This window comes from Arachis duranensis, chromosome 5 (genome assembly GCF_000817695.3).
Source record: "Arachis duranensis cultivar V14167 chromosome 5, aradu.V14167.gnm2.J7QH, whole genome shotgun sequence".
Lineage (NCBI taxonomy): Eukaryota > Viridiplantae > Streptophyta > Magnoliopsida > Fabales > Fabaceae > Arachis > Arachis duranensis.
Genome location: NC_029776.3, coordinates 100,234,416 through 100,247,206, shown reverse-complemented (window position 1 = coordinate 100,247,206; position 12,791 = coordinate 100,234,416). Strand labels below are relative to the sequence as shown.

The 12,791-nt window shown below is 34.0% G+C and overlaps 1 protein-coding gene across 3 annotated transcripts; it reads right to left on the bottom strand.

The window, feature by feature from the left end:
- Nucleotides 1–903: 903 nt before the first annotated feature.
- LOC107491051 (uncharacterized) lies at nt 904–3,057 on the bottom strand. Of its 3 annotated transcripts, XR_008009399.1 has the most exons (3): nt 2,461–3,057; nt 2,259–2,385; nt 904–1,346 (listed from the first exon to the last, which is right to left on the bottom strand). XR_008009399.1 is itself a non-coding variant. In XM_052261517.1 (2 exons), the coding sequence occupies exons 1-2, from the start codon at nt 2,705–2,707 to the stop codon at nt 2,319–2,321; spliced, it is 309 nt and encodes a 102-aa protein (XP_052117477.1). In that variant the 5' UTR covers nt 2,708–3,057; the 3' UTR covers nt 1,736–2,318. The 3 variants fall into 3 exon arrangements, 2 of the variants coding, with proteins under 2 accessions (XP_052117477.1, XP_052117478.1); XM_052261517.1 differs by lacking the exon at nt 904–1,346 and having other exon boundaries at nt 1,736–2,385; nt 2,466–3,057; XM_052261518.1 differs by lacking the exon at nt 904–1,346 and having other exon boundaries at nt 1,741–2,385.
- Nucleotides 3,058–12,791: the final 9,734 nt, after the last annotated feature.

Here is a 12,791-nt window from a genome sequence, read left to right as displayed (position 1 = left end):
TTGTCAATCAAATTCAAATACTATAAATTTGTTAAAACTCCTCAAAATGTGATTCTTTAATCAAATTCAAAATATAATCCTTTTCATATTAAATCGAACTCAAAATATAATCCTTTTCTTGATAAATAAAACTCAAACATAGTTCATTTCTTAATAAATCAAACTCAAAATATAATACTTTTCTTAATAAATAAAGTTCAAAACATAATCCTTTCCTTAATAAATCAAACTCAAAACATAATACTTTTCTAAATAAAACTCAAAGCATAATACTTTTCTTAATGAATAAATCTGCAAAACATAATTCACCCCTTTTCTTAATAAATCAAATCGGAAAATATAATCTTTGAATCTAAATTTTTCTAAATAACACTTCAAACTAAATCTCCAATTTTTATAAAAACTTGGGAACATCTCCTTTAAAATTCAAGAATCTTCTATATCTAATCTTAGGGAGCAAAATGATAAGTTCTATATGTCTTATATTCTATATTCATAGAATTATTACGCACAACACATGATAACTTCTATTTCATGTCTTACATTCTATATTCATAGAATTATTCTTATACCTCTTAAACACTTACTGACTTGAACGTCAGAGTGTCTTTTGCAGGTATCCTCCCCTTGTTCTCTCCTTGCCGGTGTATAACTCGTCCGTCGATGAATCTTTTTAAAAACCAACTATTAATCACCCAAAAACCCAAACCTTTTTGAAATCCATTAGTTAATTACCTAAAATCCGGATTCATATTTTGAATTTATAAAAATACTAATTAAACACAATATCTCATAACCTTTTATTACATGTACCAAAAGAGCAATTTCCTCTAATGTACCATTGATTCATCCAATCATAACCTTCGACCCAAACATATCCAAATCAGGGCCCGCGGCAAAAAAAAAAAAGTCACATCACGGCCTTCGGCCCAAAACAAGGTCACATCACAGCCCTTGGCCCAACAATATATCACACTCCAACCACCATAATCCAAGCCAACAGTCACAATCATAAGTAATTCAGTTCAAATACAATCAAGAGCAATTATATCAAGTATAACAATTAGCAATTAAGCAGAATCATTCACATAGGCAAACCAAGTACAATATGCACACCCAAACAATGTCACATAAATGCAAACGATGCATGCCTGTCCTATGACTAATAAGCTCATCTGTCGGTTATACAGCCAAACCTGACATGTCCGGTAGCGAACCCTGGACAGTCCCTGCATGCGCGTATCTACCAAGAGGAATAATATCCAGAAAGGTCTAAGTGTCCAGCCACATCTTGTGACGCAGGGTCAACATCTGAGAGCAAGAGAGACAAACCACCATCCTTGCATCTACCACAGAAGATCAAAAATAAACTGGGAGCAAGCAAAATCACTCCACTGCATCTACCCCAAAATCTCAAAACATAATTCAGAGCAAATAGAATTACTCCACTGCATCTAACCCAGCAGGTACATTTCAATCTCAATCAATTATCACCATCTATCAATATCATAATCCTCCTCCTCATCATATCTCTTTTCAGAAGCAAATTCAAATTCTTTTCTTTTCTTTTCATAAAACTAATTTCCACCAAAACTCCTAAAAATGGGATTCTTTTATCAAACTCAAGACATAGTTCTTTTCATATGAAATCGAACTCAAAACATAATTCTTTTTTTGAATAAATAAAACTCAAAATGAAATATTTTTCTTAATAACTCGAACATAATTTTTTTCTTAATAAATCGAAATCAAATAATATAATTCTTGAATCAAATTTTCTTTTAAATAACGCTTCAAATAAAGTCTCAGAGTTTTATAAAAATTTTAGCAACATCTTCTCTATAATTTAGACTATTGCCACCCTTTAAGGGTCCCAATCAAACCCTTTCCAATCCTCAAAATCATTTGTGATAAATCAAACAAAACCAATTCCGATATCTCAAATCAATTCTAATTTTCAAAATCATATCCGATAAATCAAACCCAAAACCAATTCCGATATTTCAAATCAATTATAATTCTCAAAATCATTTTTGATAAATCATTATTTCAACAACTCCAACTCAACTCAAGAAAATCAACAAAAATTCAAAATTTGAACCAACCAATCCAGTAAATCACAATAATTCAATTACTTATCCAAATCAACTTAATTCAATCCATAGGACTCATATAATCACCTAAAATATATTATTTGCATCAATATCAATTTATAACAACTCTTGAGAATAAAATAAGTTTAAGAAAATTGTCCCAACCTCGTTCGCAACTTAGCTACGGAACAAAACCCTTAAAACTTTGATTTTGCGGTGGCAGCGTCAAATCTTACCATCCTCGCAACAGCCACAGCCTCTCAACATAGCACGCAAGAACGGTAGCTCAACCCTAAAACATTAACTTCACATAAAACTCAATAACAAAACAGCGACAAAGAGAGATTTTCAGAGCAAAATGACTTACTGTACCAAGAAAGAACCCAAAAATTGAGTAACCACAGCTCCAGCGGTGGTTCCGGCGGCCACAACAACTTCTCCAGTGGCCACACATGATGGGGCAACAACCACTGTAGCAGCTGGGAGGGCGGCGGCCATGGTGGTAGCTTCTGACGATGATAGGAGCTCTGGCGGCATCGCAGGTAGCTTTTCCCCTCCCCCATCGTGTCGTCTCTCTCATTGGGCTTCTCCGGTAGCAGCGTCTCGAACGACATCGATGACGGTGGCAAAAAGCAGCTCCTCCGGCGGCGGCGAAGAAGGACCCAACGACGACGTTGACCGGCAGCTTCTTTCCCTCTTTTGCGCAACACTTTTCTCCATCTCTCTCTCCCTCTATTTCATGCGATGGCGGTAGCAGCTCGACAGAATGGCAGCGACGGCTCCACGGCAATGAGCTAGGTGCGACGGGGTGCGGTGGCGGTGCAGCCCTCTCCCCTCTTCTCCCTTCTTCTCCCTCGCAACGCGACTCTCCTTCCGAATTCCCTTTCTGTTTTGTGTGTGTGCGCGTGAAGAGGAGGAGTGACGGCCCGCGTGAGTGTGGTGAAGGAGTGGTTGGTGTTTGTGTTTTGAAATTAGGGTTTTAGGTAAAAATTTGGTATAAGAGTAGTTTGGTAATCTTAATAAAATTAAGGTTAACAGAGTAATTGAAAACCAATTTTAATCCAACAATAATTATATATAAAAGTATTATTTGTTCATTAATTTATAAATTATTTTTAAATAAATACTCTAATCTAAGAATTAGAGATAATATGATTAATTTTTTTATTCATAAAAAAAGTATTAAATTCTAAAATATAATTTATTTAAATTAAATCATATAAAATTCTTATTATTTTATAATTACTAAACTTTATAATTTAAATATGAAAATTATCCACTAACTATAAACTTAGATAAAAATTCTAATTTAATTATCAAAACTTGATTTAATTAGCTTTAATAAAATACTTTCTGAAATTAAAGTATTTAAAAAATAAATAAATTGAAATTGACTCATAATAAAATTTTCCAAAAGTTCTAGGTCTTACAAAATGCATTGAGTCGTACCAAGTAATAAACTCTCGGTGAGTGAGTGTCGATCCCACAAGAATTAACGGATTAAGCAAGCAATCTTCAATCGATTAATCTAGTCAGACAAACAAAATTAGGTTTTTGAAAGGTTGGAGCATAAACAGAAATGTAAAAGCAAACAGTGAGTATTGAAAGATAATATGATTAAAAAGTTAAAGTTTTAGAGATATTGAGACGTCTGGATCAATAATTTCTATTTTCCACTTTGATTATGCAAAGATACATCCATGGCAAATCATTAGTAATTAAATCACAATCCCTTGGTAATTCAATTTCTCTTTAACCTAATTAATCACTAATTTCTTAGTCAATTATTTAAGAAAAGAATTAAGCACCTCCACTGATTCATAAGCCACACAATTCATAAAAAAATTTCCTATTTGATTCAATGTCATTTATCAAGTCTAGTTTCAAAACTTAAGAATTGTGAGAATTGATTTTCAAGCTTAATTCAATTAATCAATTTTTTCAAGAAGTTAAAGGAATTCAAGTCAGAGAAAAATTATTTCATAACACATTCAAACCCTTTTGGATGAAGAACAAAATCTTTTCTTAAGAAGATATCAATGCATAAATCAAAAGTAAAAAAATCTAGTGTATCAACAGAGCTCCTAACCTTAACCAAGGAGAATTAGTTGCTCATGCTCTTCAGAGCAATCCTGGAATTATCAAAAGTAAAGAGTGCCGAAAAGAAAGAAAAGATGGTGATCAAAGTATCTGACTCCTCTCCTTAAATACTAACCCTAATGAAATTCAAATTCTAAACTTAAAATAGAATCAACATTCAAATAAAATCAAATCTAACTAATTAATGTTTTTCTCCAACCAAAGATCTCTCCCTTTTTTTGTTTGTAGATAACAACACAAGTGATAAAGAATTGAAGGCTTAGTGACATAAGTTGAAGTCCCTCGAAGGTGTCTATCATCCCATGTCGCACGTGAACGTAAAGCTAAATCTTGATTCAAATTACTCCCTGGATAGTTCACATTGGACGTGAAAAGTCTCGCATGGTACGTGGCTTAGTTTTCCTTCAATTTTGGCCTCTTTTTGCTCCAAGCATTGCACGTAAAAAAATTCAAGTCCCACGCGAAAGTGTAATCGTGCGTATGCATGCCTCATGTGTACGCATGATAGCCTAAAATCTTCTTGTTGTACGTACGTATGGGTTATGTATATGCACGATAGCCAACGTCCTACGTGAAAGCCTTCACGTCCCACGTCTATTCTTCTACGTCCCACGCGAACTTGGGGGTCATGCGTACACATGGGTCATGCTACGCATGATTGAGCATATTTCGCCACTTGTGTGTACGCATGGGTCATGCGTACACGTGGATTCTGTTTTGGCATTGCATGCCAATGCTCCCACATCCCACGTTGAAGTTCCTGATTCCGCTGGGAGGCTTAATTGGTTTGGCATGGCATGCTGCTCTCTCCCAAATTGCACGTGAAGCTTGATTTCCAACACTTTGTGTCCAGTGAGCTTTTTGTTTAATTCAGAGAACTTTTTGTTTACTCCAGTGCCTTGTACTTCTTGTATTTGATGGCTCTTTTCCTCTATTTTCTCTTTGATCCTTGTCAATTTCCTTCCAAATTCTCCTATAGTAAATGAATTCAACTAACTCAAAGTAATGCTCAATTAATCATGAAATCATTGCTAATTCAACAAGAATTCTTAGCAAATTAAACAAAAATCATGAAGAGAAAACAATAAAGATGCAAACACATCACAATACCAAACTTAATATTTTGCTTGTCCTTAAGCAAAAGAAAGCAGAAAAGAAAAGAATTATTTTAGATGAAAGGGGATTGAATCATTCTTAAAGCTCATGTCCCTCTTAGGAGTGGGGTTTAGCAAACCATGTGAGTGTCATGGATTTTCTTCCTTCTTGATGAATCTTGAATTCTTAGGAATGAAGTTTTCCTAAGAATTAAGATTCGGATAATACTCTGAGATCCTTTTTTTAAACTTTGATTGATCCTTGAATCCTTTATAAGATAGAGCTTTTTTGGGTTGACAACTCTAAATGCAACATTTTCAAGGCAACTCTTGATAATGGGCGTTCGATCGGTAATCCCAGGCCAATTGGCCAAAGTTACCGGGTGATAAGGCACCCCTCAGATCTAATTATCTGAGCCACTCCTTGATACATTCGCATTATAAGCATATAGTTGAAGGCTTTAACTTTCTAGCCATTGATGTCCAGAGCCTCTTTGGGCTTCTAAATACTTTATCTCAAAGAAACTCTTGATGGTGGATTTTCGATCGATAATTCCGGACTAGTTGGTTCAAGTTACCAGGTAATGAAGCACTCATCGGATCTAATTGCCCAAGCCATATCCTTAGACAATCACACCATATACACATAACTTGGGCTCTTTAACCCTTGATTCTTAGAGCTTTGCAACCTTTGATCTTTTATCTTGATTTTTCTTTGCTGCTTCTTTTCTTTCTTTCTTTTTCTTTTTCTTTTTCTTTTTTTTTCTTTCTCAATTCAAGTTCAAGGACTTTTTTGTTTTAGTCAGAAATCTCATAATACCTTTCTAATCCTCATGCTCATAAGGAATCATCCTTCCTTTGCATACAAGATCATAAACCCTTTTAGCTCAATCTATGATCATCACACTTAATGCACCACCACTTTTAATTTGTCAAATTCAACTTTCCTCCATCTAAACAACTCTTTTTCATATGATTAGATTGCTTAAGAGGACTTCACAAGTAATAAGTTCAGTAAGAATTAGAGAAAACATGAAAATAGAGAAACAGAATAAAAAGCACATAAATAAATTGAAAGCTGGAAGCTTAAAGGAAATGATACCACCTTAATCATCATTGTTGCCTTCATCTTCTCTAAGGCTATGTAGAGCATAGATTCCAATACCAAAACTTTGAGAGAGCCTCTTCCTTATTTGATGAACACCCGTCATCAAACTTAAGTTTGATGTTAAGGGGTTTCTTGTTGATTACAAATAGAGGCTTTGGTTGCAAGCTCTTGTTAGTTTTAATTAAGTTTCCAACTTGCTGCATCTTGCCTTTCTCTTCTTTTCTTTTCAAGCATGGAAAAAGAGCTCCTGAAAGTGATTTATTAGATGCTTCCTTCAAGTTTGGATCCTTAGTTTTAACTTTCTTGCAATTTTCTTGATCACTTGAGTGATGCATGGTCTTGAAAATATGAAAAACTAAATATTTCTCATGCACCCTCAACATTAATTCACTTTTTTCAACATCAATAAGGGATTTTTTAGTGGCTAGAAAATGTCTTCCTAAAATGATGGAGCATTCTCAACTTCCTTCATGTCAAGAATAATAAAATCCATTGGGAGGAAGAATTTTTCCACTTTAATCAAGACATTTTCAACTATTCCATGGGCATGCTTCATTGATTTGTCTGCCATTTGTAGAGCTATTTTTGTGGACTTCAACTCTTGAATTTTAGCCTCTTTATCACAGAGAGAGGCATCAAATTAATACTTGCCTCTAAATCACATAGTACTTTTTCAAAGGTGGTGTTGCCAATAGTGCAAGGAATTTGAAAACTCCCTGTATCTTTCTTTTTTGTTGGTAAATTTCTTTGAATAATTTTCCTACACTCTTTGGTCATCACCATTGTTTGGCCCTCCTTCAAGGATCTTTTCTTGGACAATAATTCCTTTATGAATTTGGCATATAAGGACATTTGTTCAAATCCTTCTATAAATGGAATGTTAATGTGCAGAGTATCTATCTCCAAAAATTTGAAGTATTGCTTCTCTTTGTTTTTCTCTTGGAGCCTTTGAGGATATGAAATGCTTGGATTGTATTCAAGTACTAAAATTCTTTCTTTGGTGGAGCTTTTGAAACCTGAATGTGTTGCTGTTGAGTGGAGGTCACGTTCTCCTTTTGAGGAATGGTGTCTTCTGAGTCTTCTTTCTTTTGTATGACTGTGGGCTCTTCCTTCTCCTATTTTTCCAACACCTTTCTACTTCTCAAATAAATAGCCTTGACTCTTTCCTGAAGTTTGAAATTGTATCACTGGAGAATGTTGTAGTGAGTTTGGTTAATTGTTGAGCAATTTGGCCCACTTGTATCACCAAATTTCTAATTGAGGTACCTTAATTCTTGAAGTTGGTTCTTGTTCTCTTCATGAATGAAAGTGTGGCTTAGGAGAGTTTTTCCACTGCAAGTTCAAGATTGGTCAGTCTTTAGGATTTTGAGATGGTGGAGTGGGGGATGGTTGTTGTTGATAAGGACTGAAGGAATTATGTTGAAGTTAGAAGTGGTTTTGTTGATGGTTATTGTTGAAATTGTTGGACCTTTTACCTTGATTTTTCTACCCAAAATTTGGGTGATTTTTCCATCCAGAATTATAGGTCTTGGAGAAGGGGTCATTGTGAGGTGGCCTTGAAGGATTGCCCATATAATTCACTTGCTCCAGAGAGGATTGTCCATACTCCATGCCTTCATTTTGAGATAATCTATTACTCTTATCATAGGAATTCTCTTGAGAACTCACTGCTGAAACTTGCATTCTTCCTAGGTGTTGAGTAATTACATTAATTTGTTGTGACATGACTTTATTCTGGGCCAAAATAGTGTCCCAAGAATCTAATTCTGTGACTCCTTTTCTCATTGATCTTTCGGAGGAATAGAGGTATTGATTGTTGGCTACCATTTCAATAAACTCTAGTGCTTCATCAGTGGTCTTCTTCATATGCAAAGATCCTCCAGCTGAATTATCCAATGGAAAACATGAGGCGGAGGTGATCCCATCATAAAAAATCTGGAGTTAAACCCAGTCTACAAACATGTTCAGAAGGCACTTTCTGAGCATCTCTTTGTAATTCTCCCAAGCTTCATAAAGGGACTTTCCTTCATGCTGTTGGAAAGTCTGAATGTCGGTCATGAGCTTGGTTAATCTCTAAGGTAGGAAGAACTTAGTTAGGAACTTAGTGACCAAGTCCTCCCATGTGGCTATGTTCTCCTTGCGCTGATTGTCCAGCCACTGCTTAGCCCAATCTCTTACAGCAAAAGGGAATAGCAACAACCGATAAACTTCAGTCGTGACGTCATTTGTCTTGACCGTATCACAAATTTACAGAAAGTTTGAGATGAACAAGTTAGGATCTTCCTACGGGCTTCCACTAAATTGACAATTTTGTTGCACTAGTGTGATAAGCTGGGGCTTTCAACACAAAGTTGTTGGCATTAATAGCAGATGTCACAATGCTACTTCCACAATTTCCTATATTAGGAGTAGTGAAAGATCCAAGGGTTCTCCTAAGTTGAAGATCATTTGCATTGTGATTTGCATTCTCTGCCATGTTGAATTCTAACTCTTCTTCAACTGCCTCTTCAATTTCTTCTTCAACTCTTCGATTTCTAGCTTGTTTTCTTTGTCGCCAAAGAATTCTTTCAATCTCAGGACTGTATTGAAGAGGTTCTTTAATCCTATTGTTCTACATATTCAAAAATAACAAGAAAATCAAATTGAAACTCCCTTCACAATGACGAAGAGAATTTTTAGGGGGAATAAAAAAATAGTAAATAAATAAAAGCTAAAAAGGTCTAATAATCTAGGTAATAAATTGATTGGTAGTTTGTTAACCACAATTAATCTCTGACAATGGTGCCAAAAATTTGATATGGATTTTACATCACAATACTACCGGCAAGTGCACTGGGCCGTACCAAGTAATAAACTCACAGTGAGTGAGCATTGATCCCATGAGGATTAACGGATTAAGCAAGCAATAGTCAATCGATTAATCTAGTTAGACAATCAAAATTAGGTTTTTGAAAGGTTTGAACATAAACAACAATGTAATAGCAAACAGTGAGTATTGAAAGATAATAACAGCAATGTAAAAGCAAACAGTGAGTATTGAAATCTATTATGATTAAAAGAGTTAAAGTTTTAGAGATGTTGAGATGTTCGGATCAATAATTTTCACTTTCTACCTTGATTACGCAAAGATACATCTATGGCAAATCATTAGTAATTAAATCCCAATCTCTTGGTAATTCAATTTCTCTTTAACCTAATTAATCACTAATTCCTTAGTCAATTACTTAAGAAAAGAGTTAAGCACCTCCACTGATTTATAAGCCACACAATTTATAAGAATCTCTCCTAGTTAATTCAATGTCACTTATCAAGTCTAGGTTCAAAACTTAAGAGTTGTGAGAATTTGTTTTCAAACTTAATTCAATTATTTCCAAGAAGTTAAAGGAATTCAAGTTAGAGAAGAATTGTTTTCTAGCACATTCAAACCCTTTAGAATGAAGAATAAAAACCTTTTTTTAAAAAGATATCAATGCATAAATCAAAAGTAGCAAAAGCTAGTGTTCAATAGAGCTCCTAACCTTAACTGTTTTTCAGAAAAATTCTAGAATTATCAAAAGTAAAGAGTGTCAAAGAGGAAGAGAAGATGGTGATCATCAATGTGTCTGACTTCTCTCCTTAAATACTAACCCTAATAAAATTCAAATTCTAAACTTAAAATAAAATCAAAATTCAAATAAAATCAAATCTAACTAATTAATATTTTTCTCCAGCCAAAGATCTCTCTCTTTTCTGTTATTTTCAATTAATGCTGTGATTGGTAGGCCTTTGATTAACCACACAAGTGATGAAGAATGGAAGGTTTAGTGACTTAAGTTGAAGTCCTTGGAAGGTGTCCATCATCCCACGGCGCACGTGACACGTGCAACATGAAGCTAAATCTTGATACAAATTACTCCCTGGATAGTTCACTTTGGACGTGGAAAGTCTCACGTGATACGTGGTTTAGTTTTCTTTCAATTATGGCCTTTGTTTGTTCTAGGCGTTGCACGTAGAAAAACTCATGTCCTACGCGAAAGTGTAATCATGCGTACACATGATAGCTCAAAATCTTCTTGTTGTGCGTACGTATGGGTTATGCGTACGCACAATAGCCAATGTCTTACGTAAAAGCATTCACGTCCCACGTCTATTACGTCCCACGCGAACATGGGGTCGTGCATATGCATGGGTCATGTGTATGCACAGATTCCATTTTGGCGTTGCACCGCAATACTCCCACATCTCACGTTAAAGTTCTTGATGCCCCTAGGAGACTTAATTGGTTTTGCGTGGCATGCTACTCTCTTCCATGTTGCACGTAAAACTTGATTTCCAACACTTTGTGTCCAATGAACTTTCTGTTTAATTCAAAAGGCTTTCTGTTTGCTCCAGTGCCTTGCACTTATTGTATTTGATGGCTCTTATCTTTTGTTTTCTTTTTGTTTAATTTCTTGTTAATTTTCTTCTAAATTCTCTTATAATAAATGAATTCAACTTACTTAAAGTAATGCTCAATTATTAATCATGAAATTATTGCTAATTCAATCGAAATTCTTAGCAAATTAAGCAAAAATCATGAAGAAAAAACAATAAAGATATCGATGCGAACGCATCAGTGTGCAGCCTTACTTGGATTCGGTTTCCAATGCTCGTGCATCCGGACTTGTTCGGGATAGACCAAACTATCTATAGTTTGATGTGAGTTAGTTGATTTTCAATAAATTTAACTATCATTAACCGAGTTAATTGCAATTTCAATATAATTTACGGTTTCGCTACATTACCAACAGCATATCTGCCAACTTCTGCCAACTCTTATTTATAATTGTGTTTTATGGAAGTGTGTTCATGGATGTGTCTAATAAAAATGTCTTTTTTATAACTGTGTTTAATAGAAGTGTCTTTATAGATATATTTTCTGGATGTGTCTCTTTATATATGTATTTAAAATATATTAATTATTAGACACATCTACGAACACACTTCTATAAAACACAAATATAAATAAGAGTTGGCAGAAGTTGGCAGATAATATATTGGTAACCTATACTTTTCCTATAATTTATAGTTCAAATTTAATTGGACAGACTATTAGATTTTACTAGTTTTTCGATTGAATTGGTTGGTTTGGCCTAATTCTGATAGCTATGCCAAAAAGCGTTGGATGGTGGAAGCTAGGATGGTGTACGACTGTACGTGATAAAAGATAAGCACACAATTGGAAGGAAATTCTAATTAAATAATAAATCAACAATAACTATATGCATGGCAACTAGGAATAAGTGAAGGTTTTAAGGTACATTGCCTAATTCACAAGACATTATCACTGCAGTGAACAAATTCGTGCATGAAATCTCATTGTTGAACTCTCTTCCTCTGATCTTTACAGTGTTTTTATAGTTGTAATGGTCTTTGAATAATCACTGCTTCTGTGTGTTGCTGGGTCCTTGGGGCCAATTGTGTTGCCTATCATTTCGAATAGCAATTTCTATTATCTTTGCCATTAAAAGGTACATTGAACTTTGAAGGATATATATAGTTCCAATCAATTTGAGGCATATTTTCATACAACACATACATTTGGACGAATCAAACATTTTGATGAGTTACATTAGAACTTATTTTAAACCAGCATTATAAATAAAAAATAAAAAATATCCATCTTTAACGAATATTTATTTATAATGCTGGTTTTTATAAATAAAAAATAAAAATAAATATTCATTTTTATAATAAAATAAATATTCATCCTTAACAAATAAACAACAATTAAATTTTTATATAAAATTTTGTTATATTATATATCAGGCCGGATTAACGCTTTCTATTTTAAGAAAACCCATTTAAAAGAGTCTTTAATATTATCAACTTAATTAGTTGAATAGTTAGTTTAAAAAAATACAATCATCAAACTTGTGAGGAAATATCATAAACCAAATTTAGTAATTTATGAACCAATCAGTTTGTTCTAATCATAATTTAATTCACTTAAATTTAATCTACGTTTAACCAAATAATTCACCGGTTTCAAACCTATTCTCATCAAAATGCTACTAGAGCCAAGCATGTGATTAGTATTACTGGGTTAAGAGTGATGTTATCTTTGATACCAATCATCATGCAAATTAAGTTTAATTCATAACAATTCTCTCATGCTTTTTTTGCTTACCTAATTACTTGTAATTATACTTTTAAACCCATCTCGTCCTATACTATCTTTCATTGCAAAGAGTGTCTTGAAGAACAAAGTTATTACTTGAAGCCACATAATAATTAGCATACTTGTTGTTTACTTGTTTATGTGCTTATCTTACACTTCCTATTTTCTTTTCTTTTCTTTTTTTCCTTTCATATGCAATTCTTAGGCGTTGCTTTGAATCCCCTGTGACTTTGGATTAATAGGGAAATAAAAAAGAA